Genomic DNA, 26,387 nt, shown 5'->3' with positions numbered 1-26,387 from the left:
GTGAGATAGAGTGGAGGCCAGTTGGAGTCTCCGGTGGGAGCTAATTATAACCAATCTGCAATCAGGGAATTCAGGCCATGGTCAGTCGTGACTAATTGATCCTCCCAAGCTTGGATGGGGAGAGTCTTGGGTCATTGTTTTCACGGTTGCTTTGTAATTATATGCTTCGCCTTTTGGGCTTGGTTGTGATTATCGTACAGTACATACATACATTCCACCCCGTTAACACCCCCATTTGGTATCATCCGGACATATATAAATCATGATGAGCACACCCGACCGCCTTGCCCTGATAATCATTGTGCGTCAATCTTCGTTCGGGTGTAGTTGGACCTTCTGAAACTCGCTTATAAGCTCGTTGACTTGCCGCATACTTGTCTGATCGTACTGCTTTAGAATCCGATCGGGGGTTGCCGTGCCTGGCGAGGACAGCGGCAACTCGGTCTGGTTCCCCGTCCAGGAGCTCTCATGTCGCGGCCATGGATCTTCACGTGTCAGCCGGCCCATGATGGCGCTCGCCAGCAACCAGAACTCGGGAGCATGGCGCATGAACCCGATCCGTCTCCACGCATTTTCCGGTGTCAGGGGCATATCTCTAGCGAGCATTGCGTGTGGAGGAACCGATGAGAATTTGCTGGAGTAGAATTCCCAGATGGACTTCCAGTTACTCAGAGCGTTCCGAATCGACACCAAGTGGCCGTCTCCTCCAAACGAGTTTTGATGCTGGAAGATGAGAGAGTGGAAAGCTGCATCATCGCAAGTCAACTAAGATGAGCAAAAAAGGAAAAGAAAAAAAAAAGACATGGCATGTCCCACTCACCCGATACAACGGCGAAGAGATTGAGCGGACCCATATCAGCAAGGCTCTGATGCATATCTTCACTCATCCCGCCTTTGCAGACCATCTCTACTGCTTCGCGGAGCGTCAAGGTAGATACGAAGGGTGACCTGGAAGACCATTTCTTTATTTCTTCAAGGCACTCCTCTGCCGTCCCCGCTTGGAAACAAGCTTCAGGACGGGCAAGGTGCATCTTCATCTCCTTAATCACCGTTCGGGGCGGGAGATTGTTGAATATGACAAACGCGTGGTCGAGAAGGAATATCCAGAGGAACGTTCTTCCAAAGGTGTCAGTGAACTGCGACAGAACAGTATCGGCCCACGGAGTCTTACCGGATCAGTTCTTCCTTCGCGGCGAAACTCTTCCACTCGAATTCGCAGCCAATCTGCTTGCTGTGGTCCTGGTGTCTCGCAGACGAAAGTCCAATATCTCGAGCAACCTGCTCTCGAGGGTTAGTGAAACTCTTGGTAGGAAGAGGGGTGTTTAATCAAGACAGTACCGAGACGACGGTGCTGTACCGAAAGCGGCGAATCCGTCGCTTGCTGGTATCAGTGCCTTCCCAGTTCTGGTAGAGGCAGACGATGTATGCAGCCTGAAGGGCCTGAACCTTGCGTCTTTGAGTGGCAGGGATCAAAATGCCGGTATCCCAGGTGTAGAGCGGCTCGGAACAGAGATCGTCGTCGCTGAACACCATCTCCTCTACACAGTTGAACCATGCCTTGGCATGTTCTTTGTCGACGGGGTCGGGGGACATTGATGCACCTGTTCTCTGTTGGTTATTCTGTCTTTTTGTCTTCCCAGTTAATCCAGGGACAAATTAATTAGATGCTCACCTATTACTGCCATAGCAGCAAGGAGGATCGACTTGGAAGTGGACGGATCGAATGTTGGTCGGTGGACGAAGTTGACATTGGGATGCCATATACTCCAATACAAGGCAAGGAACCTTCGAACATTATTCGGCGAGAAGAAATCGAGGCATTTCTGCTCCAACAGAGGCGACCACTCCACCGTTACTGCGCTGTTCCGTGGCTTGGCTATCACTACCTCTCTTGCGCGAACGACGATTTGATGGACCTTGATCATCAGGGGATCGTGAAGCCACGAGTTGCGAATAGGGGGAGCGGGTATGACGGACACGGCTGGAACCAGGCTGTCTGATAATACCGGGACAGTCACAACATCCGCATAGCCCGTGAGGGTCGCCGTGGGGGTGGATGGTTCACCCCCTACCTGCTGCTGCTGCTGAAGGAAGGCCGAAAGGGTCTGTTCTCGCAACGCCGGCGTTCCGCAGTCGAAGGACTGAATCAACCCAGTCCGGCTGGTGAAGTTGTGCAAGAACTTGAACGAGTAGCTCACGTTCTCGGCCTGCTTCTGAGTAGCAAGCTCCCGATGCGACGGCCCATCCGACACAGGGACGTCGGACATGAGGTTCAGAAAATCCAGCCAGCTCGCGTTGGTGCTCGTCGTGTCCGGGAAGTCCAACTCGGAGGGGTTGCCGAAGATGACAGCGCTGAGGTCCTCAAAGGCAGTAGCGCCTGCGCCGGCCGGGCTGGGGTCGTCAACGCTGGATATCGTCATGCCCTCAGTCCACGACTCGCTCTCGCCCTCGACTTGGACGCCGGACCGAGATATATGGTCGTCACGTCCCTCCCCGGAATTTGCCGTGGCGAAGGAATATGTGCAAGGGACAGACAGCCTCTCGCAGTTCTGACACTGTTGGGTTGAGGTGCATGCCTTCTTCTGTCGAACGCACAGGTCACAAGCTCGCCTCCTAGCGGATGGGGCCATCAAGCCCTTAGCCCTGGCCTCACAGGTCCGGGCATGGCGGTTCAGCACGTCATGCCGCTGAAAGGTCCTGCTGCACTGGCTACACCGGTAGGGTCGGGATGTCCCGTGGGAGGTCCAATGTCGCTGTAGATGCTCCCGCCGCTTGTACCGCTTGGAACACACCGGGCACTGGTGGAGCTCTTGGTTTTCTGACATGTCCTGAACTAGCCTTTCTAGCAAGCTCGAGGTTATGTGGTACTGGAAGGGACCCGAGAATCGGGATCGTGGGCAAAGAAAGATTCTAGATTCAATTACGGACTACTGTGGATAGTTCTGGGGCCCGCTATGCCTCTACGAATTGAAGAGGGATGCTGATCTTGACAAGCTTACCATTGGCCCGGCTTGTGCACCATCGCAAGCGGGGTAAGTGGGTCCCCGTGGGGAAAGAATAACCGATCCCATCTGCCGTCAGGGAATTGGCAACTTGGTGTTGAATAAGTGTTGGATTTTGAACCTCAGGATTCGCTGATTCTACGTAAGAGTTTCCCGCAATTCATAGTGCTCCGAGACGTGCGGTTTTACAGCAGACATCTACGAGATGCTTTCTTGAGCTAGGCAAAACGTTGCCGGCGTGCGTTGGACGACGGAAGGAAGTGTGCGTATTTAATGGAAAGGGGGCGCGGCCAGCCTACAATGCAAGGTTGCATAATTGGAAATATCAGCTGGAATATAAGTAGGTTCGATATTGCCTGCTACCCGGGCATCTTTCAGTTGATGACCCGGCGGCGTGGTTCGGGAAAATGTGGTGGGACTAATTAGGATGTGACGGGTCACGTGCTGTCGTGACACATGCCCGCTTTCCTGAACTTTTACTACGTACCTAGGTACCTAATTATCCGTATATCGTTTGAAATATGACAAGCCCAAGTTTGCTTGTGCAACGGAGAAACAAAGAGTAATTACTTTGTACCAGATTCACAATGGCCCAAGCGATAAGTCCCGAGACTGGCTATGACGTTGATGGCGACCCTACGAACGGAAACTCGTTGACGGAATCACGCCACGACAACCGCACCATCTCCTCCTTGCTGCGACCGGCTCAGTCGCGACTATCAAATTGTTCAGAATAATCAGCGCCCTCGCCCCTCACGCCCACAAACTCTCGATAAGGGTAATCCTCACGTCCAACGCCCAGCACTTCTTAGCCGGCCAGTCCGCCGAGCAGCCCCCTGTCTCCTCCCTCCTCTCCCTTCCCGGCGTAGAAGCCGTCTACGACGATAGCGCGGAATGGGGCCCGCAGCCGTGGCGTCGTGACGCCGATATCCTGCACATTTCCCTCCGGCGCTGGGCAGATATCCTCGTTATCGCACCCCTTTCCGCAAACACCCTAGCTAAGCTCGTCAATGGGCTCTGCGATAACCTGCTGACGTCGGTATGTCGGGCGTGGGATACCGATGGCCAGGTCGACGGGCAGCGTAAACGGATTGTGGTCGCACCCGCCATGAATACGGCCATGTGGCGGCACCCCGTGACGGCGAAGCTGATCCGGGTGCTGGAGGAGGACTGGGGCGTCAGGAGGGACGAGGAGACGGGAGAGGAGACAGGGTGGTTTGAGGTGCTGCCGCCGCAGGCGACAAAGGTGTTGGCGTGTGGGGACGTGGGGAGCGGCGCCATGATGGAGTGGACCGAGATTGTGAAGGTTATTGAGGACAGGTTGGGGTTGAGGGGCGATGAGGAAGGGACATGATGACTAGTGAAGGTCAGTTGCAAACAAATTCCTGCTCCGGTCGAATTGCCTACACGCGGATCAAATTGCAGTAAATTTATATTTATCTCCATTTATTCCCCTCGCCAAGCTGACCCTGACTAACCTAGATGGACAATAGGTATTCATTTTCGGCGACAAGAGGGGAGTGCCGTAGAAGTGCCTCCCGAATGGGGTCTCGTATCCCATATCCTCGGGCTAATTACGCACAAGACTAGCTGATACGCAAAGATCAAGCCGACCAGGCCGATATAATACTCTGCAACTGCTCATGGCGCACCAGCGCGTCCTCAAAAGTGGGATACTTAGTGGCATCCCCATCGGCATACGCCTCATACAGGGCCGCGACGCTCCGCGCGACGACGGGCAGCTCCTCCTGCCATGGCGCCCACTCCCACGGGACGCGCTCGACCTTGCCCGTGGCAAAGTCGTGCACGTCGACCGTCACGGGCTCCGAGTACGCGTTCGCGTGCAGCGACGTGCCGCCGGGGGCCACGAGGCGGATCTCGCCCCTCTCGCCGTGGACGGTCCACACCAGCGGCGGGTCCCCCGGGTACGGCTGGCCGCGGCGGAAGGTGATGGAGAGCGTCGCGCCCGGCTGCACCGTCTGCGAGGCCGCCAGCGTGCCCGTCACAATGATGAGGTCAGGCACGTCCGACTTGACCGTGCGGATGATGGTTCCGGTCTCGGGGTCGCGGATCTTGACGTCCGGCCGCTGTAGCTGCAGGCGGGATTGGATGTCCGTCACGTCGCCGACGGCGGACTGGACGAAGTCGAAGACTAGATAGTGATTAGCTTTGCAAGACCGCAAACTGAGATACCCCCGACAAGAACAACTCACGATGACCAAACCCAATAGTAAAAGGATTCCCCCCAACCTCCAGCCTCGTGAAATACTCCAGCCCAACAGGCAGCACATCCCTATCATTCGTGCCCCCCGCAGCCCTGACCTCAACGCTCTGCACCCTCCCCACCCGCCCCGACGCTACCACCTCAGCCAACTTCCTCACCACAGGCGCCAGCCTCCCCTGCACGCCCACAACAGTCCTCCCCCCTTTCTCCCGCGCAACCCGCACCAGCTCCGCCACGCCCGCCTCATCCCCGGCGAGCGGCCACTCGACAAACACGTCCGCGCCCGCCGCAACAGCCGGCCCGGCCGTCAGGAGATGCCTGTCGACGCGCGTGACGCACACCACCAGATCGACCTCGCGCGCCGCAGCAGCAGCAGCCAGCTCGTCGGGCGAGGCGTAGGCGCGGGGCTCGTTTTCGTTTCCGTCGCCGCCGCCGAGGCCGAAGGCGTCGATGGCGGCGCGCGCGTTGTCGGCGGTGGAGTTGAGCAGGCCGACGATGCGGAAGCGGGCGCGTCCGCGCGGCGAGAGGAGGTAGGGCAGGTGGGCGGCGCTGGCCCACGAGGTGGTCGCGTTGGCGGAGAGGCCGATTAGGGCAACGCGGATGGGGGACATTGTTTGGGGGGAGGGTGGTTCTTCTGCTTTTGTTGGTGTCACGATATGTCCTGAGGGTTGAAATTGTAGGTCTGGAATTGGTAATGCTGGTTGATTTTGATGGGGGTTTCTGTTGTTTTTGTGAGGATACGTGGGTTCTGTCTTGTATTCTAATGGTCGTGATCCTTCCCGTGTGAGTGAGGTGTCTATCTAGATTTATAAGCATCTAGTCTTGCGTGATTGCGTCCCACATACGCCATACCCGCCCACTACCCATGCCAGGTCCATCAAGGACGGCGTGATTTATCATCATGTTTCCACGATTAGATCCGTAGGTTGAACTCTCGTCAAAATTGTCTCCACGAACCGGCCATGGGCTTTTTTGTCGTCGAGTAGCATGAATTCGCTGGTCGCCTGGTAAGCCTTGGGATTGGCACTTTAGGCATGGTTGCGCTAGAACCAACATGGCATGCCTGGTTGGTCAGCCATCAAGAAGCCTCCCCCCCCGCTTGATCTCATATCCGATTACTGAGAGTCTCAAGGAAGACCTTCTCCTCCGGAGACAGGACTATGTGCGGAGCCATGATGACGAGCCCCTTGTGGATAGCAATATGCGGCAGCTCATTGTCCTCGTCCTCCGAAGCCACCCCCATCTGCCGTTCCAGGTCAGGCTTCGCCTCAATCATGTTCGGCGACTTGCCATCGAGGTGCTCCGGCGTCCACCAGTAGGACGGAAACCTCCTCTGGATGTTGTTTACGAGCAGGGCCGTGGCCAGCATGACGGCGCAGCCGAGCATCATGGAGGGGATGAGCATCCACCCGATGCCGACGGCGGAGCTGTCGACGACCGCCAGCAGGGCCGTGGCGCCGGCGGGCGGGTGGACGGTCTTGGTCAGCGCCATGACAATCGTGGCGCCGGCGCATGCTATCCCCCCGCCGAGCCAGCGGATTGAGTCGTAGTCGGGGTTCATGGCGAAGAGCTTGCTGACGCTGACGCCGACCGAGCTGGCGATGAGCTGGCTCAATATCATGTTCCTGGGCTGGGCAAGCGGGGATTCGATGGCATAGAACTCGAGAACGGCAGCAGCGCCCTGCGGGGTGGAAAATGGTAAGTAAAAGAGAGAGGCACACACATGGGGCAAGAAAAGGGAAAGGACCGTTTATGGATCCGGCGGTTGATCATTTGGGCCTGTTTGTCCCGGACGAACTTACAAAGCTCGCCACGATGAGAGTGTTGTTCTGTTCCATGGCGGGAATGCGACGGGATGCCAGCTCGATCAGGATGATGGAGCAGAAGATGCCGATGGCGGCCCAGAATATCATGACGATGTTGCCAATCTCCGGGAGCTTACCCTTCCGGTAACCCAGGAAGTGGGCGACGGGGTACGGCAAGTATCTCCATGGCGGTGCCGGGACAATCCTGTTCAGGGACTCGTCGATGTCGAAATGCCACGTCGAAGGGTTCGGCAGCCGCATTGAGGGAAACCGGCGATAGGTTGGCTGGATAGAGATTTCCGGGTTGCCGACATTCGCTATATCGGAGCGCCCCTGGCTCGCTGATGTGCCAACCATGCCAGACATATAGAGACCGGACGACGGCCCATTGACTCTTTAAATTAGGCTTTTCTCCGAGGGTGGATCTGTGCTACCAGGGAATATGTGCTAGCAGAGACTGCCAAGTGATCCTTGAAGGGGGAGCTAAGTCGGCAAGCGGCCAAAAGTGCTCGTCATTTTCTCCCATTTTTCACAATTCCGACATCAAGCCGGACCCGTTCCTCTAGTTATACGCTAGGTCCAAGCTTGGCTCCGCGGAAATGCAAATTTCTAGCTCCACATAGTCTCGGGATTGCGTGTTGGCTCGGTTCACTTTGGCACCTCCCGGAAAAACAATTTGCGTTGAGTCATTCCGTTGAAGCGGGATGACGATGGAATACGGCTCTGTAATGGCAAGAGAAATAGACGAAAATGGGAATGCGCCATCAAAAGCCAGCGGTAACACAAGAATCCGCGGAGACGGGGGGGGGGGTCCCTCCTTAATCAGCCACCGTCGGGACTGTACTACGGTACTTGTACCTGCGCTCACCCCCTCGCACATCGGGATCAGCGAATAGGGCAAGGCCCAAGGGAGGGCCAACCCGGACATTGTTCGGCATGTAGACTAGTACGTTTCCTGCCCTGACTGGACCCTGTTTCCCGTCCGAATGGTAAATATAATTAATCCACATTCCGCATTCCGCATTGCCGATGCCGAGCTTGTCTTTCTAGCGCCCGTCCCGTCTTGACAATGGTGGCACTCCGGAACTTCCGGAATATCGTCTATATATAAAGACATATCGCGCTGTCTGGAATTATCTCCAGATTTCTTTCTCACTGGCCCTGGCCAGCGGAGGCGCAGGTAACAAGCTGCGGCGGCGTGCCGAAATGGCAATTTTGGTCAACCACATCGTGACTTGCTCGTAATTACCCGCAACTATCGGCCTCGGAGTGGGTGTGTGTCAAGCCTGCGGGTCATGCATCATGATAGCGGTCATGAATCATGGTAGGAATTCCGAGGAAACGAAAAAAAATCCAGGATGACACCACCCACGGACCTTACTAGGGTGGCGAAGGTTGATGATGCTTGAGGCAGCCGTTTCTCCGGGGAGATCCGCAAGATTCCTACCGCACATATAATTATATGTACGCTGTATTACACGACAGCAACATACCAACAATTAGTAAAACCCTCCGAGGAGCAAGCCATTCAGGACCATTTGTACTCGGAGACCTGCACGCTGTAGGCACTCATTAACACCACCAAGCCTTGGGTGGCAGCCTCGTCTCCCGCAAAACTGGGTAGTTATAACTTACTCAAAAGGCACCCTCATATCCCCGAGTCTAGGTTCTAAGAGATTGGGGACACCCTCCCAGTCTTGAAGCTGTCTGAGATTATGTTCGGCGGGCTTCCAAGACCTTGTCTAGAATGTGAACGTCGATGGGGAGGATATGATTTGCAAGATTTGCCCTCGACATATTCGAAGACGCAATTGGCCGGCAGTTCGAGAGGTACCAGAAGATCGGGAAGGCGGATGTTAGAGACGACTTGAGGGTTCGCCAGTTGGAGGGTAAGAATATGACTCCCTCCCTAGATGTTTCCCAAGGTCAGATATCAGACTGTGAATATCTATTTCTGTGGCTTGGCCATCTCATCTCTCTGAAGCGAAGACTGGATTGACTTCATTGGCTCAACCCTGCAAAATGAACCCTACCAGCTGAATCTTTTTTGCAGCCACTTAATTGCGACCACATGTGTGAATTTGTTCGTGATTGGCCAGGGTATGGTCCCTTGAACCTTCAATTTTTTTGCAAGGCGCTTGGGTTGCAACGACCAGATTTTCCCTTTACTATCTATCACCATCGTTCGCATCCACACGCCGCGCAACCTTCATCTCGACACCATGAGCGTGGACCCCAAGGAAACCTTCCAGAATGGAATGAATCAGGTCTTCCCCCGCGAGAGCGATAATCCCGGCCCTGTTCCTCAGGCCAACGTCGTCTTCGTTCACGGGCTCTTCGGTCATCCCTGGAAGACATGGGCGGACAAGTCCGTCAGGGGTGCGAGCATCTTCTGGCCCGAGGACCTGTTGTCAAAGGCAGTGCAAGATGTTCGCATCTTCAGCTTCGGCTACGACGCAGACGTGGAACGCTTCATGTCGGCCGCAGGCCTAAACACCGTCCATGAGCATGGTAGAAATCTGCTGAACGACCTGTGTGATCTGATGGACCGGGATGTAAGTTGATATATGTTTGGCTGCTTGATCTGGGAATTGTGAGCTTATGTTTCATCCAGGCGCCAATTCCCTTCATGTTTATAGTTCACAGTCTGGGTGGACTCGTTCTGAAAGAGGTAACCCCCCTCCCCGTGTCTCATATTCCCTCGAGTGGGACACCATTTCGTTGACAGCTTCGAAGGCCTTGAATCAGTCATGTGGCACCCAAGACGAGCGACGTAGAAGAGTCGTCGAGTCGACCCACGGGATCATCTTTCTCGGCACTCCTCATAGAGGATCCAGTGTTGCCTCGTATGGCAAGATAGCATTCCAGCTGGCCAAAACGTTTGCCTTTCAGAGTGCAAATACGAAGCTGCTACAAACACTGGAAAAGAACTCGGAGACGCTGGATAGAATTACGACTGCTTTCTACGAAACTCTGGGGAAGCACAGAAGTCTCAGAATCGTGTCTTTCTTCGAGGAGAAAGAAACCAGAAAAGGAATATTCGGAACTAGAATCGTCCCGCCAGACTGTGCTCGTATTGGCCATGTTAATGAAGAATGGGGGGGGGATACCAGCGAATCATCGGCATATGGCCAAGTTCAAGTCAGATCAAGACACAGGCTTCAAGAAAGTCAGTAACATGGTCAAGAATTGGGTGGTTGCTATCGAAGATGAATCCACGAGTAGGTCAGGCCTGCGCCCTACGAGTCTGAGTTCAATGCTGATCGTCCCGTTTTCAGAGTTGGCGATGCAAGGGTACCAAGGTATGTTGCCACGAAGTTTTATCCAGTGCATGACGCTGGATATTGTTGGGTTGTCGGAGTTTTGTGTGGTGTGGGTTAATTATATACATACACTAACACGCCTCAGATTGCCTCGAAAGTCTGAATGATGCCGATGCTAGATCTAGGATCCACCAAGTTTCCCAAAGGCATAAGGATAGCTTCGAGTGGCTCTTCAGCGACAAAGTCCCTTTTACCAAGTGGCTCAGAGATGATGTGAATGAATTCAGCCCGATATTTTGGATCACCGGGAAGCCTGGCTCGGGAAGTCGACGCTGATGCGGTTCGCCATGCAAGATTCCCGGACTCTAAAATTGCTACCGAAGGGCAGAGGCGAGCCGGTGGCATACTTCTTCCATCTTCGTGGCAAGAGCATGGTCCAGAAGAGCTTAAAGGGCATGCTTTGCGAACTTCTCTACCAGCTTCTTCTGCAATTCCCAGCGATATACCCTGCGCTCGAACAATTCCATCGACAACTCGTCACCAAAACTCGGAATGTGAGACCTGATTGGGACATTGAGAGTCTCAAGGCAGGTCTACTATCGTTATCCCAGTTTGCGCCGCCACGGGGTGACAGAATCAGATTGGTGATGTTCATTGACGCTCTCGACGAGAACCACGATCAGTCAGATAACGAAGAGCTGCTCTCCTTCATCCGCGAGTTGGCAGCTACCGTCCATGGGACATCGAAGGTGTTGAAGGTCTGCCTCGCAAGTCGACCCTGGCCATTATTCCAAAAGAGACTCGGAGAAGACAGAAACATTCCAAAGTTTGCAATCCACAGCTTCACCCAAGATGACATTCGGCGTTACGCAAGCTCGAAACTATCCTTGGCGTTTTCTGAAGGAGATGTCGATACAACGTATGAACGACACCTGGAGAGCTGGACCAGAGCAGTTACCAACAAGGCCCATGGCGTCTTCATCTGGGTCCGGATCGTTGTGGACTTCTTACACCGCAACATCATCGACGGGACCCCGTACGACAAGCTCCAACTGTATCTGGACAGCCTCCCGGACGAGCTGAAGGATCTCTACGAGCAGACGATGCGCCGGATCCCACCAGACTACGCTCTGGAAACACTGGTTGCCTGTCGTATTCTGCTTGTCAGCCTTTCCCAGATTACCCTCCGAACCCTACACTGCGCCACGACGGCTTGCATAAATGCTTTCTACGAGAAGACCACCCACGACCGCGAGTTATCATGGCTACGCAGCCGCACAGGTGGCTTGGTCGAAATCATTGAAGGGGAAGTAGGAGACGGCAATAGTCCTGTTGTCCAGTTCATCCACCAGACGGCTCAGGAATTCGTCCAGAACGGAATGCCGGGCTTGTCCACGTCGAATATCAAGCCATTCTGGCTGAACCTGGACGGCAACTTCCTGGCCTACAGGGCAATCGCCACAGAACATCCCCCGTACGAACCACTGCGGGAACTTGCAGGCGATCTTTTCTCCTACCTCGAAGGGGTCGACGAGCTTCTCGATCATGACCCCAGTAGCAGACCATTGATGAAAGCCATAGAAAACAGCTTGGACCACGGGATAATGATGGGACGCTTTGTTGATATGGAACGGTCTAGCCCCCTAAGCCTGCTCTATCGCTCACAAATCGGAGTGGTTCATTTCGCTGACAACATGCTAATTTACATCAACCCAGCGAGTCGGGACTCATTTCGGCAAAGCATCAGCAAGATCAGGAAGATGAAGATCGACAACTCCCACAGAATCGCAGCAAGACAAGAGCAAATTTTGGAGACCGTCCTGTCTCCAGCTGTCGTGTGTGCAGCTTTGATCGTCCACGACATATATCATATACGGATTCCGATAACTTGGAACACTCGTGTGTCGCCTTATCTGCTACTTCTATCTACACTCGGTGAACGCTTCTCCTCTGGGAAGAGAACGGACCGTCCAAGAATGTTGCAGAACCTCTTTGACCTCGACTTTTACTTTCAAGACTTGTCGATAATCCCCTCGATGCTGCAAGAAGTCAATCCTATGCTTGGCCGACTTCATGCCATTGCAGCCAAGATAAAGGACTACAATCTGCTGCAGATTTTATTTATCATTGAAGATCATCCTTGGGTTTCCGAAGACGTTCGATTCAGGCTTGCAAAACTTATCATGGAGAGTGGCGCAATGGAGCGGCCAACACTAGAATTTGCCATTAGGTATAGAGCTGGAGCTGGGGAGGAGTGGGGTACCCTATCCCTCATGAGTTTCTGCGCAAGATTCAAAGACCCGAGATGGGCTCAGCTAGTTTGGAGTTTGGACAATCGCTCGACACTTCCCTGGCCAGATCACATTGCTCAGACAGCCGCGGTGGGAAGGCATGCTGAGACGGCAAGGGATATATACACCGAATCGGAGGAACCGTCGGATTCCGACAGAGGAGTCGGTTATGTTATCGGAGGACTAATGGGTGGGCTAGTAGGCTGTCCGGAGCTCTGGAAGGTCTGCTTTGATGGGTGCCTCCTGAGTGGTGGTCTGCTTGATGGGTACGCCTGGAGTGGGGCGGATTCAGATGGACAGAACTAGGAAGAGGCTCTCTCACGTTTCGTTCTGAGTTCGGCCAACGTGCATGCGGCATCTGAATGTTGCCGAGCTCGTCGATGAATGCTGGGAATCCGGCAAGAACGATTTGAACTTCAGTGGCACCAATTTTCCCTCTTGTTACCGCCGCTAACATGCAAGATAGCACGTTGCAACAACTCTTTCATAGACTAATTAGCACCTGACTGGAGTATACACCACGCGCTTATGATTAAAGGGCACAAAATCATCACTGTGTCAACGACCTGTCTCAAGACGCACTCATCAGCAGGCAAGATAGAGGGAGGTTGGAACAGGTGCAGCTTGCGAGCACCAGGAGCATTAGGCGGACTGAGTCATATCTGGGTGGGCAGGAATCTAGTCCCGGGAACTCGGGACCGCTCCAGGAGACACAAACCATAAAGACCCTAGACTTCGGCATGGCCTACGTTCTGATGCATTCAAAGGTGTCACACTAATTATTGGAAACCTACCTGGCAGAAAGGGTTCCCCTTTTGACATACAGCCTTATCATTTTATGTCTGATGGGTAGCTAAAGATTCATCGTTGTCGTTTCTGAGTCCACATATCCGTACTCCCTAGCCTGATAATTACCACCCACCTGCAGTGCCCCGCCAATCGAACTAATGATGTTGGGAAACCAGTCTACTAGCGTCGGAAGTCGGTTTTGTCGACTATTGCGGCGCAAGTCGAGCACGAATGCAGTCGCCATTGTGATGGTTGAAGGCGTAATACTGGCTTGACAACCCCGGATTCTCCTCAGTATTTAATCAGAAGACTGCCCCTCTAACTATTGCCTTACTACCATCTACTCCCGGGCACCCTAGCAACCTAAACGTACTCCAGAGGCTCTCGCATCTCGCCACAAGCATGGGTCGCTTTGAGAAGCTAGCAGGCAAAAAGATTGCCGTCGTCGGAGGCTCGTCCGGGTAAGTCGACGGAGCATGCGGCCTGCCCCCTGATCGGATGCAACAGGATTTGACACGTATCAAAGCATAGGATACGGTGCGGCGGAGATCCTTCTAGAAGCAGGAGCGCACGTAACCGTCATATCATCGTCCGAAGAGAGGGTCCGCGAAGCGGCCAAGCGGCTCGGCGGTCCAAACGTTGAGGGCAGAGTTGGTGACGTCCGAGATGAGGCTGCCTTTACGCAGTTGCTTGTCTCTCTCGCCCCGCTGGACCACCTCGTTTTCTCCGGGGTCGACAAGATCATCCGGGGGCCTCTCGCGGAAGCGGATCTGGACGAGGCGAAGCATCTATTTGGCGTCAAGTTCTGGGGGAGCTTAGTCGTCGCAAAGGGTGATGTCCAAGTTCCCAAATCGCGCGCTTGATTGACAACCCAAGGAACAGAGAGCTAATTGATATAATCGCCAAAGCCGTTGCAAAGCATGACATTATCAAACCGGGAGGCTCGCTTACATTGACATCCGGCGCGGCAGCCCTGCGGCCCCGGAAGGGGGCAACGATTGGCGGTGCGCTTAACGGTGGTCTCATTACTGCCACGCAGGCCCTGGCCGACGAGTTGGCCGACAAGAAGGTCAGGGTGAACACTGTCGTCCCCGGGTTGGTGAAGACGGAGCTATGGGACAAGCTCGGCCACACCAAGGAGAAGCAGGAGCAGATCTTTGAAGATGGGGCCAAGAACCTGAGCGTCGGATTTGTCGCGACCCCTGAGCATATCGCAGAGGCGTATCTATATGCGGTTCGGGCAGACTACGCAAACGGGACGACAATTGTGATCGGTTAGTATTATGCCCGAGTGCTGAGACAATAGCGTCCCCAAGCTAACCCTTCTCTCAGATGGTGGTGGAGTACTTCAATAAGCGTTTCCGAATAGATATGCCATGTCCCTTTTCCTGATTTCCTGACGGCGACCTTCAGCACAGCCGGGTGATTTATTATGTTGATTTGAATGTCCCGATAACGGACATGGCCAAGCCCCAAGTCCCTCCGGTTCCTCGCCGACTCCGAGGCGCCTCGGCTCTGTACCCTAAGTCCCTCCGGTTCCTCGCCGACTCCGAGGCGCTTCGGCGCTGTACCTGACGCTAATTAATAGTGGCGCGCTAGTGTGTGCTGATACGCAGTAAGCCTTCGTGCACAGACTACCTTGTTATGGGCCGCACTTGGTAATCGCCCCACAAGCTCCGTCCAATTGTTCAATTGCGTGCTACAAGCACAGGCCATCGCCTGGACTTACCAATCCACTTCATGGAAAACTGCTGAACAATCCAATCTAAATCAGTAATCCAACCTGCTTACACGTGTGCCGGTGGTGGGAGAACGCGTTTCAAACTCTAGAAAGATGTCCCGAGATAAGATAATTATCTTCAGTCAACTCCCGTTTTTGTATATAGAGGACTACATTCTCCCTCCTAAAACCATGTCGAGTTTCAATTCCAACTACATCAATCCCCAGTTACCTACTTCATTGTTCCTAGCTCTTTGGCTCGGTGAAGGCATTGACTTCTACAAGTCTCGCCCAGGATTTCCCATTATCAGCACACTGCAGAACCGATGGCGGAGAATCAACTTGAAACCGTGGTCACGTCCACAAGCACCCTTTCGGTCGGACAGGCGTCTGTCGCTGAGGCCACCCACAGCCACATCTGCACCTTACCTTCCCGACTGAGCCGAGCCCAGAGCCGAGCCGGGCGAGACCTGGAGAAAGAAGGCGCCGAGCCCTCTTCCGAGAGCGAAGACCCTGGCACGGAGGACGTCAGAACAATCACGGGCTTCAAGTGGCTACTTGTTCTCCTCGCGCTCTACTCAAGCGCCTTCCTGTACGGCCTCGATACCACCATCGCAGCAGACGTGCAGGGCGCCGTCGTTGAGACTTTCGGCCATGTCGACCAGCTAGCTTGGATGGGCGCCGGCTTCCCCATGGGATCCGTGGCTATCATCCTCCTCGTCGGGTCGCTCTACACCTCCTTCAACATGAAGTGGATCTTCGTCGCCAGCGTCCTTCTTTTCGAGATCGGCTCCGCAATCTGCGGCGCTGCTCCCAACATGCAGGCCTTGATTGTCGGACGCGTTATCGCCGGAGCTGGGGGTGCCGGCATCTACCTGGGTGCTCTCCACTACGTGTCCTCGCTAACGACCCGTGAGGAGCGAGGAAGATACATCAGCGCCATCGGCTTCTTCTGGGGTCTCGGCGCCGTCCTAGGGCCTGTTATCGGCGGCGCCTTCTCTGTCTCAGCTGCGACCTGGCGATGGGCCTTCTATATTAACCTGGTTGTGGGTGGGGTGACGGCGCCTGCTTACCTCTTCTATCTTCCGTCCCTTCATCCTATTCAGGGGGTTTCTATCCGAAGTCGCATTGCCAACCTTGACTTTGTCGGATTTGCCTTGAACATCGGCATATGGGTATCATTCACCCTGGCCTTCACCATGGCCGGCGGCCAATGGGGTTGGAACGATGGCCGCACCATCGCGACCATCGTCGTCTTTGTTGCCATACTGGCGCTCTATGCACTCCAGCAGTACTTCACTGTCTTCACAACCACAGAATCACGATCGTTTCCCGGTCATCTCCTGAAGTCACGCACCCAAATTCTACTCTACATTGCGACCTCTGCAAACATCACCTCGTTGTTCGTCGTCGTGTATTTCATCCCGATCTACTTCCAATTCGTCCACAACGACTCAGCGCTCATGGCCGCGGTGCGCCTCCTCCCCTTCGTCATCATCGCCGTGACCGTCAACCTCCTGGCCGGCCACCTGCTCTCCAAGATCCAGTACTACATGCCCATCTACCTCATCTCCGGCGCCTTCATCGTCCTCGGCGGGACGCTGTTGACCGTCTTCCTCGACCCCTCCACGCCACAGGGCCACATCTACGGCTACACGATCCTCATCGCCGTGGGCACCGGCCTGACCGTGCAGATCAGCTACGCAGTGGGCACCCTGACCGCCGCCGCCAAGGACATGGGCGACGTCATCTCGATGCAGAACGTCTCGCAGATCGGGAGCACCGTCATCGCGCTCGTCATCGCCGGCCAGATCTTCCAGTCCGAGGCCGTCAAGAACCTCCAGGCCGCGCTGTTCGGCTTGGGCTTCTCGGATGCAGAGATCCATGGCGCCGTCGCCGGCGCACAGAGCGAGCTCTTCGAGAAGCTTGGTGGGGAGCTGAGGGAGAAGGCCGTTTTGGCCATCTGCCAGGCGATGCAGAAGTCGTTTATCTTGCTGATCGTGTCTGGGGCGGTTTTGATTGTCGTCGGCGCTTTGATGAAGCGTGAGAGGCTGTTTGGCAAGGTTGTCGTTGCCTGAACTGAACGTTCGCTGAATATATCGAAGAAGCATTTACGGAGAGAGGTCAGCGGGAGAGCATGGTACTGAGCACGGCGCTACAGCGTGGGAACTTGATGGTTTGTAGAATCGGCTGGGATTAATCTAGAAGTGGTGTTCAAAATAGAGTCTTGCGGATGGATTAATAGAGCTATTAGAGGCTTTAGAGTTTCGTTTCTGCGTTTAATTATTAATTACTTAGACTAAGTTAATCATAACTTCAAACGACGCTCCCTTAGCTTACAACTGTGTGGGAAGTCTTGTTGATATTAGTGCATGGGTCTACATGGCCATCTACGTCTGGTGGGAAGAGGGTAGTGATCAAACCCATGAGCAATTAGAGAGCAGATAATAGGGCAGGAAAATTGGAGGCCGAGGTACAGATCGCCGTGAGGTCAAGGTGCATATGAATGTCTGAAAAGGCTGCCGAAGATTGAGAAAGGCGGACGCAACTTCACCCATCAAGGCCCCATTAAGTCCGCCGAATTATTTTCCGCCAATGGAGACAATTAGGGCTGTGCATGCCACGTATTGGAGTGATGGTTACTCGAGGGTAGTTTGATTCGTCTATTCAGCTGCATGGCGCTGGAAAGGGCCCTATCGGAAGAGACTGGTGGCAGAGGTGGGTGGGCTGAGCTGCGTTCCCAACCTTGGCGGACTGAAGGCAGATTCGTACCACAGCCGCATTTCCTTCCAACCTCATCTTTTAAGTAATTATCTTACCTTCCCCAATCAACAATTTCTATATCTTCTAACCCCTCTCGAGCGTCCACCTCGTCCTCATCATGTACCTGAGGTGGTCTGCAGAAACATGACGTCTACTGCATCGACTTCAACGCCACTGGCCGAGGAAACAGTCCAGCCAGGGCAACAATCCCCGACAGACAAGAACTTGATCGAATGGGTCAAGAGCCTCGGCTTAACCCCCGCTGCACAGACTGCAGTTCCAGATGAGCACCAAGTTCATGTTGAAGACCAGCAGGGTCTCGAACAGCCTCAACGAGTGACAGACTTTGGCCAGCGGACGCACGACTTCGAGAAGGAAGAAACGGCCTTAATCACGGGCTCTCAGTATGATCAAGTGATTAGTGGCGAGCTAGAGAGCGCCTGGATCTTGCATATGACCATGCGTTTCCAAAACTTCCCTGGGAGAGAGAAGTTCTTTATCACATACCGCGAAAAAGACACGCTATGGAGACGAGTGACCATCTTGATCGGCGGTCCAAACCCCCCAAAAGATTCCCTGGAAGAGAAAGTCTCAAACATGAAGTTTCAGAGCCACAGAAGCGCCGAAATCTACATGGCAATTAGAGGGAGCCTGTCAGATATTGGATTCTATGATACAGTGACGAGACTCAAATTGGAGACCGTCGGGGATAAGCTGTATATTCATGTCACTGAGGACATCAATGTAAGGCCAAGTACCACTCGGAAAATATGATTAGATAGTGACATGACTGACATTGGGCTGGCATGCTTTTAGGAAATACCTTCATATCCTTCCACCGAAGCAATTCACGACATTCCTTGTCGACGTGTCAACGAAGAGGGCATCCGAATTGACTCCCATTTAAGTACTTTTCTCTGGAACGTTCGAGTTGATGGCGAACTATTGGTTTTCAAGGAACTTCGAGACCCGGGCTCAGCCAATGAATTCCTCGACGAGATCAAGATCCTCGGCCAACTTCAGTTTCCTCGCCACGTCATTGAGCTCTACGGTGTAGTTGTCAACCCAAGCGGTGATACAATTAAGGGCTTGTTGATGCCGAACTGTGGAAGAGGCTCATTGGCCGATATGATCCACGACAATGATCATAGTCTTCCGTGGGCGAGGCGGGGAAAATGGGCGCGGCAGATTGTCTGCGGCCTCTCAGAGATTCACGAGGCTGGATTCACCCACGGCAGCTTGAGTCTTTCCCATGTTCTCATCGACGACGTGGATGAGATTAAACTGATACACCCTGGTGTGAGAGGACGATACGAGGAGGGCTGGTTGGCACCGGAGTTTCTGCCACCGATTCGGAATAACGACTTTCACCGAGTTTCTGGTCAAGAGGGTGTCGAATGGGATCTTTACCAGCTTGGGATGTTGCTCTGGGTGCTTGCGACACAAGATGATCAGCCAGAGAAACAGAAACGTCCTCTACGCTTCGGAGAATCTAGCGATGTTCCATTCTGGTATCGATACATGGTGGAAGCCTGTCTCAACGACCGCCCCAGCTTGCGGATACCTTCAGCCCAACTGCTATCTATGTTCCCCAGCGTCGTGGAGAATTTCGGTGACATCGATTCTGACAATGGTGTCATCAACACACTAACAGAAGTTGAGGTCGATTCTGAGAGCGACATGGACGATGATGTCTTCGATACCGCCTCCATCGCATCCATTGAAACATCGATCACGTCTGCTTCAGCATTCGAGCCTGTAACCAAACAAGCAACTGCTGCCTTCATCGACCTTCTATACACAACCATCGACTTCGGCGGCATGGCACGATCCGCCCTGGAGAGGGACTGTATTACCGCTGACCGCCTTCGGAACGGGATTCGCAGGCTTCTCAAATTGCTTTCACGCGACCTTTCTCTGCAACTCCAAAATCCTGGACATCGCGACGTGTGCAACTTCTTGATGTCCTTCTCCCGAGGGATATCTGCGAACGTCATGGACAAATCCGGGATGCCTCAAGCCACTCAACAGTCTCGCCCATCGAACAAACCAGCGGAAACGGCTAGAAAAACGCAGCGGCGACTAGAAAAAGTGGTCGAAATTTGGGATGACGAATCAGATGACTCTGACGAATCTGATGCCAAAGAGCCCATACGACCATTTGACATAACTGGCCTATTGGACCTAGTTGCGTCATCTCAGGCATTCCAAGTCTTTATCGCCAGTATACTTGACTTGGTCAATCCGACCTTAGAATCAAGGCTTCGGGTTCTTTCCCAAACGGTTGTAGGGAAAGAGTCGTCCGATGAGCTTCAGCAAGTGATATCGGAGTTACTTTACTCCCGCCCCCTGGACATCTCGATATCTGGGAATATACCCGTCTCGTGGCTCGATCTCGCGAAGCAGTTCATCGAGAATTACACTGGCCAAGAGTGGGACTGGAGCCCTTCATGCAATGCACGAAACACTTTGTCAAACCGACACTCAAGGCTATCATGGACATGTGTAAGTCTGCTCGCCGTCCAAGTCCAGATTGTAGATAATTACTTAACCTTCCCTAGATATGCGGCGAGACACGAAGTGCAGATATTCCACGGAAATTTGCCAACTCCATCATCAAGATCCGGCAACGAACTCTCCAGGCGACACCCAGTCGGCCAGGTCAGCCGAACAACAATAAACCATCTGCTTCTCCTCCTCACCCAGGATCCACTGCCTCACAAAGCAATTCCGGAACTTCACAGGCAGAAAAAACTGCCGCCGCTCGCTCTAAAATGTCCTATACGCCAGCTGCAAAGTTGCCACCAACACAAACGACCAATCCTGCTGTTGTTTCAATGCCACAGGACGAACGATACGTTCTTTTCATGGTGCCTACGGACAGACTTCAGCTCAGCGAGATCGAGGCACAAGGGCTGTGCAATGAAGAGCTTTTCAAGAGGATGAGAGAGGAATACTACCGAACCAAAGGCTGGTTCAGGAGATGGTTCGGCTTGATGAGATTTTCGCATTGCGAGTTCTACAAGGTTGGCTCATCCTTCCCTCCCTCCCCAGTCATGCATAGTCAAACCGTGGCCAAGAGATTCAGTAATTACTAACAGACATGTTTTAGTTCGAGGCATGGACAAAGAACCAATACTGCGAGCGCGGCCGCGGCATCCCACCAGGGGAAGATCAACAGTATTTCTACTTGCCGAAACCGATGGATCGCGAACCGCCAATCTCAGTGCACGAATTCCACGATAGATTCTACCAGAGAGTCAAGTTCGAGACGTGTCTGGCCGGAAAGGGTGCTTGCTGTACAGATCACGACGCGGTAGAGCGGATTCCGCAAAAGAAGGATCTTGGTAGTGTGGCAGCTGAGGGCCGGCCGCAGTTTTACGGCATCGTCGCGAGGGAGAAGAAATCGGCCCTGACAATGGTGGTTTACGTCCTGATTTCTTCAGTGCCCGGGACCATATTCTTCTTTCTTTGGCTGTTTAAATGGGGCCATGGTAACCTGCAAGATGCTTCGGTGCTTCTGATGCTGTCATTCTCTTTGCTGGGGCTACTATACGCCTCCCAGTTGTTCTGATGAGTTGTATGGCTCGCTGTCGTGGGACGATGCGAGAACATGTTTGTAGACTGCTAGAAGATGGTGAAGGTGTGGCAATTCGAATAGGAGGAGATGTGGCTGTTCTTAGATGGCGTGCTGGCTATTGATGCCGACCACCTGCCCATTTGCGTTAATTAGCGAGCTTGGCACACGCCCTTTAGATGTCAAATTGAGACATATGACTCTTCCCTTTAAACGCCCTGATAATGCAAATACTAACGACGATAACAACATGTCACTGTCTTTCATGACTTTTGGTTACTCTCAAACTGTGATTTATATTCTACTATAGCTGGCAGCTTGCATTTCTCTCCAGTTTTAAGCGTTGCTCTCCTTGCCCTCCTATAGTTTAATCACGCAAAACAGACGGAAATGATGAAACCTGCTTCGACAACTCCCACGGCCCTTCTCCTCATCGACATCCAGCAAGGGTTCAACCACCCAACGCACTGGGGAACAGAGAGGAGCACACCCGACTTTGAGGCCAACGTAGCCGCAATTCTCCAAGCAGCGCGAGCATACAACGCCGCCCAATCCCAGAGCGCGTCTCCCCAGCCCATCCTGATAATCCACACGCACCACCGCTCGCGATCGGCATCCTCACCCCTGAACCCGACCTACCGGCTCCCCGGCTCCGCCATCCCGGGCGTCGCGCCCATGGACTACGCCGCGCCCCTCCCCCCGGAGGCGGTACTGACCAAGAGCTTCAACTCGGCCTTTGTGGGCACCGATCTGGAGGCCCAGCTGCGCGCCTTCGGGGCCCGCCAGCTGGTCCTCGCGGGTCTGACCACGGAGCACTGCGTCAGCACGACGGCGCGGTTCGCGGCGAACCTGCAGGTGCTGGGCGGCGACGGCGGGGCGGACGGGAGCGGCGAGGGGACGAATGGCGTTATTGTGGTTGGGGATGCGACGGCGGCGTGGGCGAGGGGCGGGTTCGGTGCTGAGACGGTGCATGCTGTGCACTTGGTGGGACTGGATGGTGAGTTTGCTCAGGTGAGGAGGACGAGCGAGGTTATCGGGGCTGTGATGAACTTGGAGGGGTTATCCTGAAGGCGGGTGCTTGTCTAGTGTCAAGTGCTTTTCGGAATAGAAATACCCCAGCTTCCTTGATTATACTTCGCGGATATTTCCAGCTGGATGGGACTTAACTAGAGGATCGCTCCGCGCGCATAGGCAGTTTACCCCACACAGGAGGTCTAGACTCAGTTGCTGTTCGCCATAATTAACATCTCATTGTGGGAATGCCAGAGGATTGAAAAATTTGAATGAGGTACTGGAAGCATCTTTGTTATTGCAGGCTTGCCACATTTGTGACAAGTTCCTTGCTCTAAGGGGCTTTGCTATTCTACCTATGATGATGACCCGTCGCGTAGACTCTTGCTAGTAAGATGGAACAGGGGCGCTTACTAAGCGAAAAGGCCGCTATTATTATAGCAAGTTTCTTTACCTCGCGAACAACCATATGCCGTATGGCAGTTCGTGCGGGGAAACGGGAGGATGCCGAACCACCGAGCCGCTTATTGGATGGCAGAGCGAGGATAAATACTCATATCATAAGCCGATGAAACTCCCTCTAGGAGACAGCCAGGCAATTTTCTATGAATCCGAGGTGTCAAAACTAGAATATAGTAAACACGCAGAAAAATACTCTATTATTCTCTGAAACTCACTGCCTGTCATGGCTGCCAATGAGACAGTCACCCCACAATATCCCCCTCGCCTTCACAATGACGTCTACCCTTTTATCTACCCATCAAAATTCAAGGGATCGTTACAAGGCAAGGTGGCAATCATCACTGGTCAGTCACTCCCATCCTTCTAGGCCGCCCCTCGTTGGAGACTTCCCGTTCACTGGCCTGACACGGAAACTTACGAAAAGGCGCTGCCGGGACGATCGGTCAGGGTCTCGCCGAGTCATTCGCCGTAGCAGGCGCAACACTCGTCCTCGTATATAATCGTACGAAGCCGTCGGAAGCCCTTTTGGACCGGTGCAGAACTTTTGGCGCGAGCGCTATCAGCACCCTCCAGTGTAACGTTTCTCAGTTGGAAAACTGCGAGAAGCTTGTGCAACAAGTAATTAGTTTTCCGCCGCTGGCCATTCCGCGGGAGGGTTGCTTTATACATTATAATACTGACTATGAGGAAAGGTACTCGACTCTCAGGGGAAGGTTGACATTCTGGTCAATAACGCTGGTGCGAATGACTTGGGCCCGGTGCGTTCATAAGTTCCCCGAATTCGGCCCTTGGCCCGACACTGACCGCGACTCAAGCTCCATGAACAAACCCCTGAGAAGTTCATCCACGATATCGCCGTCAACTTTCACGGACCGTATTACCTGATGAGGCTGCTATTGCCGACCTTCAGGAAGCAGCGCAGTGGCTGCATCCTCAACATCGCCTCGCGCGCCGGCACGGTCGACATCCCGTACAGCACCAGCTACTGCGCCAGCAAGGCCGCCCTCATCAACCTGACTGGCTGCGTACAGAAGGAAGTCGACATCGACGGCTTTGACGACATTCACTTGTACTCGCTGCACCCTGGCGGTGTGAAATCCGAGATGACTCTAAACAGCACGTCTCCCCCCTTCCCCTCCCAGCCGTCTTCCACTTCTTTCAAGTCCACATCCCGAGCCCTGATCATGAAAAAAACTAAACTAACAACCCGTCCGCATCCGCCAGAATACTCAGAGCAATCGCTGCAGAAACTCCCCCCGTCCGTCGCAGCCGGGATGACGCGGTGGCTGGACATGTACAACGACTCGCCGCACCTGAACGGCATGGTCTGCGTGGCGCTCGCGGCGGGTGTCGCCAAGGAGGCGCTGAAGGGCAAGTACTTTGACGTCGGGCAGGACCTCGAGGACGTCGTCAACCAGGCCGCGGCCATCAGGGCCGACCCGGAGCTGTACTCGCTCCACACCAACTTCCTCGGCGGACTGTCTAACGGGAACCCGGTCGACAGGCCGAGTGATGAGCCGTTTGACTTCCCAGGCTTCTGATGTTTGTTTGCCTATGCCTGGGTCACTGGACCTATGCGAGAAAAGTCTAAGGCCCTCTAGCTATTTAACCATAGAAGAATACCAAATTATCAAAGTAGCCACTCGGTTGCACCTGCTATCCCCTAACGCTCACAACACCAGCATCCCTACGGCACCCAATTACCTCTACCTTCAGAGCTCGAAGCATTCGAGTTGCCACAGCGCCAGTTAATTCGTTCACCCGGGTGGCTCCGATTGAGTTTGGTATGACTGCACCAGTTTGGAGGTTTAGAGGTGGGAGCAGGGTGACACTAGCATCAACAGCCTGTCGATGTACGTTTGTTGCTCTTTTCTTCTCATTTCGCGCTCGAACCTCAATCACCGTCAGTCAATCCTCTATGCCGCGGGAGTCCGCAGCCGGTGACAAGCTGGGCGAGAAAATCCCCCAGCCCAATTCCTCCTGCCCTCGAAAATGGAGAGGCCAAGGGCAAGGTAGAACTGGGCCAGGCACCAGTTCCTGTGATACCCCCCCAGCCACCAGGGTATTTCCACCCTCAACGATGGTCACCATAACTCCGCCGGGAAAAGCCAGTCCTGTTCCAGCTTCTAAATTACCTCCCCATGGGAGGTCGATTGCTGCACAAGCGGGGCTGCTGATTCTTCCTCCAGCAAGGAGGACGCTGGTGCCGAGTGGGAGCTCGACAGTGGTGGGGAGGGAAGACAACCAAGAGCTTGCCATCTGGGAGGACAACGATGTGCCCAGCAGGGTGATGGTGCTGCCAGCAGGGGCTGTCTGTCGCTCTTGCTGCTTTCTGTTGCTCTTGCTGTCGCTGTCTATTGGTCCTGCTGTCGCTGTCTGTCGCTCTTTCCGTTTTTATTGCATCGCAATTGCCATTGCTGTCAGAGTCGCTGTCGCCTTAAAAACCACCTTGCTAACACATTGTTAAGCACAATGTGACTGAGGTTGTTGCGGAGCGCCTGTTCGGAAAGCCCAGCCACCAACTTGGTCAGAGCGCGGCGTCGAGGTGCCGGTTAGTCGTTAAGGTAATTGGCAACAGAACCAAAATGCAACCTAATTACCTGTCAGTGGCAGCCATGTTCAAAGACCTGGCGCAGCCATGTCCCTGACGGCGGCGGGTTGAGGCTCGGGAGTGCTTACGCACTCCCAAGCGAGATCGTCCTCCCCGGTGAGGGCACGATTACTATCCCGGATAACGCCACGATGATTGTCGGCCGCGCTGGCATCCTCCTGCCGGAGGATGTGATCCTGGGACACGGCGGCACCAACATTATCCCCACGGATATGGAACTGGGGGGACACCTCACCTTCCCGAACGTCAATGTTACCATGCCTAGGGCTCTCCGCCACCACGATGGCACCACCCGTCCAGCCGGGTTTGTCCAGATCGGCGGCGGCACCATCGAGGCGGGCTCGGCTTGGCTTGGCGGTATCCGCCTGTCTTCCGGCACACTTATCCCGGCGGCGACCGTCATCCCCGCGGGCACTGTGCTCCCTGCTGGCACCACCCTCCCGGGTGGCACTACTCTGCCACGTGGCACTGTCCTCCCTGCTGGCGTCAATCTCCCTGGTGGCACAGCCTACCCGCGAAGCATCTCACTCCCTCGGGGAGTCTAATAGCCCTCCTAGGAGGCATCAGGTGGCTGCAGTGGCAGCAAAGTTTTCGTCAGGCTGTGGTGGTTAAGCTGTTGGTTTCGCTTTTCGAGACAAAAAGTGCTGGGGTAGTCAGACTTTGAGTTTTGCTTTTTGAAATGCAAAGTTGGTGGGTTGGTTTGATCTGGACAGTTTCCTCCATGCTGCTGTGATGCTGTAATGCTATGCTGCTATGCTGCTATGCTAGGCTTCTTGTACCTATATTGTAGCTGCCACTGTCATTCCAGGACTGTGCTTGCCGCTAGCAATAGCAAGAGCGATAGAGAGCGACGACAAGAGCAATAGACA

General features: G+C 54.0%; 11 protein-coding genes across 11 annotated transcripts; 8 read left to right on the top strand and 3 right to left on the bottom strand.

Moving 5' to 3' along the window:
- Nucleotides 1-211: 211 nt before the first annotated feature.
- On the bottom strand, nucleotides 212-2,926 carry QBC33DRAFT_525200 (fungal-specific transcription factor domain-containing protein). Its single transcript, XM_060426795.1, has 5 exons — nucleotides 1,673-2,926; nucleotides 1,339-1,601; nucleotides 1,172-1,278; nucleotides 821-1,116; nucleotides 212-746 (listed from the first exon to the last, which is right to left on the bottom strand). Exons 1-5 carry the CDS (start codon nucleotides 2,823-2,825, stop codon nucleotides 307-309), a joined length of 2,259 nt encoding a protein of 752 aa, XP_060288143.1. The 5' UTR covers nucleotides 2,826-2,926; the 3' UTR covers nucleotides 212-306.
- Nucleotides 2,927-3,589: 663 nt separating this feature from the next.
- Nucleotides 3,590-4,356, top strand: QBC33DRAFT_555085 (flavoprotein; the record flags this gene model as incomplete). Its single annotated transcript, XM_060429594.1, has 2 exons — nucleotides 3,590-3,711; nucleotides 3,780-4,356. The coding sequence occupies 2 exons, from the start codon at nucleotides 3,590-3,592 to the stop codon at nucleotides 4,354-4,356; spliced, it is 699 nt and encodes a 232-aa protein (XP_060288142.1).
- A 36-nt stretch (nucleotides 4,357-4,392) lies between these two features.
- QBC33DRAFT_592688 (uncharacterized protein) lies at nucleotides 4,393-5,837 on the bottom strand (the record flags this gene model as incomplete). The annotated part of the gene is made up of 2 exons (XM_060431693.1): nucleotides 4,393-5,154; nucleotides 5,216-5,837. The coding sequence occupies 2 exons, from the start codon at nucleotides 5,835-5,837 to the stop codon at nucleotides 4,607-4,609; spliced, it is 1,170 nt and encodes a 389-aa protein (XP_060288141.1). The 3' UTR covers nucleotides 4,393-4,606.
- A 349-nt stretch (nucleotides 5,838-6,186) lies between these two features.
- Nucleotides 6,187-7,495, bottom strand: QBC33DRAFT_171361 (HPP family protein). The gene is made up of 2 exons (XM_060422329.1): nucleotides 7,029-7,495; nucleotides 6,187-6,907 (listed from the first exon to the last, which is right to left on the bottom strand). The coding sequence occupies exons 1-2, from the start codon at nucleotides 7,395-7,397 to the stop codon at nucleotides 6,332-6,334; spliced, it is 945 nt and encodes a 314-aa protein (XP_060288140.1). The 5' UTR covers nucleotides 7,398-7,495; the 3' UTR covers nucleotides 6,187-6,331.
- Nucleotides 7,496-9,253: 1,758 nt separating this feature from the next.
- On the top strand, nucleotides 9,254-9,697 carry QBC33DRAFT_555082 (uncharacterized protein; the record flags this gene model as incomplete). The annotated part of the gene is made up of 2 exons (XM_060429593.1): nucleotides 9,254-9,586; nucleotides 9,671-9,697. The coding sequence occupies 2 exons, from the start codon at nucleotides 9,254-9,256 to the stop codon at nucleotides 9,695-9,697; spliced, it is 360 nt and encodes a 119-aa protein (XP_060288139.1).
- Nucleotides 9,698-10,352: 655 nt separating this feature from the next.
- QBC33DRAFT_171342 (uncharacterized protein) lies at nucleotides 10,353-12,947 on the top strand. Its single transcript, XM_060422328.1, has one exon. It carries the CDS (start codon nucleotides 10,630-10,632, stop codon nucleotides 12,889-12,891), a length of 2,262 nt encoding a protein of 753 aa, XP_060288138.1. The 5' UTR covers nucleotides 10,353-10,629; the 3' UTR covers nucleotides 12,892-12,947.
- An 829-nt stretch (nucleotides 12,948-13,776) lies between these two features.
- QBC33DRAFT_608651 (oxidoreductase) lies at nucleotides 13,777-14,727 on the top strand (the record flags this gene model as incomplete). The annotated part of the gene is made up of 3 exons (XM_060432366.1): nucleotides 13,777-13,835; nucleotides 13,901-14,205; nucleotides 14,283-14,727. 3 exons carry the CDS (start codon nucleotides 13,777-13,779, stop codon nucleotides 14,651-14,653), a joined length of 735 nt encoding a protein of 244 aa, XP_060288137.1. The 3' UTR covers nucleotides 14,654-14,727.
- Nucleotides 14,728-15,150: 423 nt separating this feature from the next.
- Nucleotides 15,151-17,352, top strand: QBC33DRAFT_525188 (major facilitator superfamily domain-containing protein). The gene has a single exon (XM_060426794.1). The coding sequence runs from the start codon at nucleotides 15,421-15,423 to the stop codon at nucleotides 17,170-17,172; it is 1,752 nt and encodes a 583-aa protein (XP_060288136.1). The 5' UTR covers nucleotides 15,151-15,420; the 3' UTR covers nucleotides 17,173-17,352.
- A 936-nt stretch (nucleotides 17,353-18,288) lies between these two features.
- QBC33DRAFT_525187 (uncharacterized protein) lies at nucleotides 18,289-21,615 on the top strand. The gene is made up of 4 exons (XM_060426793.1): nucleotides 18,289-18,601; nucleotides 18,674-20,362; nucleotides 20,419-20,883; nucleotides 20,970-21,615. Exons 1-4 carry the CDS (start codon nucleotides 18,311-18,313, stop codon nucleotides 21,429-21,431), a joined length of 2,907 nt encoding a protein of 968 aa, XP_060288135.1. The 5' UTR covers nucleotides 18,289-18,310; the 3' UTR covers nucleotides 21,432-21,615.
- Nucleotides 21,616-23,017: 1,402 nt separating this feature from the next.
- QBC33DRAFT_525185 (NAD(P)-binding protein) lies at nucleotides 23,018-24,542 on the top strand. The gene is made up of 5 exons (XM_060426792.1): nucleotides 23,018-23,251; nucleotides 23,332-23,525; nucleotides 23,600-23,665; nucleotides 23,723-24,023; nucleotides 24,132-24,542. The coding sequence occupies exons 1-5, from the start codon at nucleotides 23,131-23,133 to the stop codon at nucleotides 24,446-24,448; spliced, it is 999 nt and encodes a 332-aa protein (XP_060288134.1). The 5' UTR covers nucleotides 23,018-23,130; the 3' UTR covers nucleotides 24,449-24,542.
- Nucleotides 24,543-25,197: 655 nt separating this feature from the next.
- Nucleotides 25,198-26,063, top strand: QBC33DRAFT_592676 (uncharacterized protein; the record flags this gene model as incomplete). Its single annotated transcript, XM_060431692.1, has 3 exons — nucleotides 25,198-25,281; nucleotides 25,376-25,471; nucleotides 25,521-26,063. 3 exons carry the CDS (start codon nucleotides 25,198-25,200, stop codon nucleotides 26,061-26,063), a joined length of 723 nt encoding a protein of 240 aa, XP_060288133.1.
- Between the last annotated feature and the right edge of the window lie 324 nt (nucleotides 26,064-26,387).

The sequence above is a fragment of the Phialemonium atrogriseum genome (assembly GCF_030411735.1).
Source record: "Phialemonium atrogriseum strain 8032-3 unplaced genomic scaffold QBC33scaffold_2, whole genome shotgun sequence".
NCBI lineage: Eukaryota > Fungi > Ascomycota > Sordariomycetes > Cephalothecales > Cephalothecaceae > Phialemonium > Phialemonium atrogriseum.
Note: the sequence above shows the minus strand (reverse complement) of the source record. Positions and strands in the feature narration are given on the sequence as shown.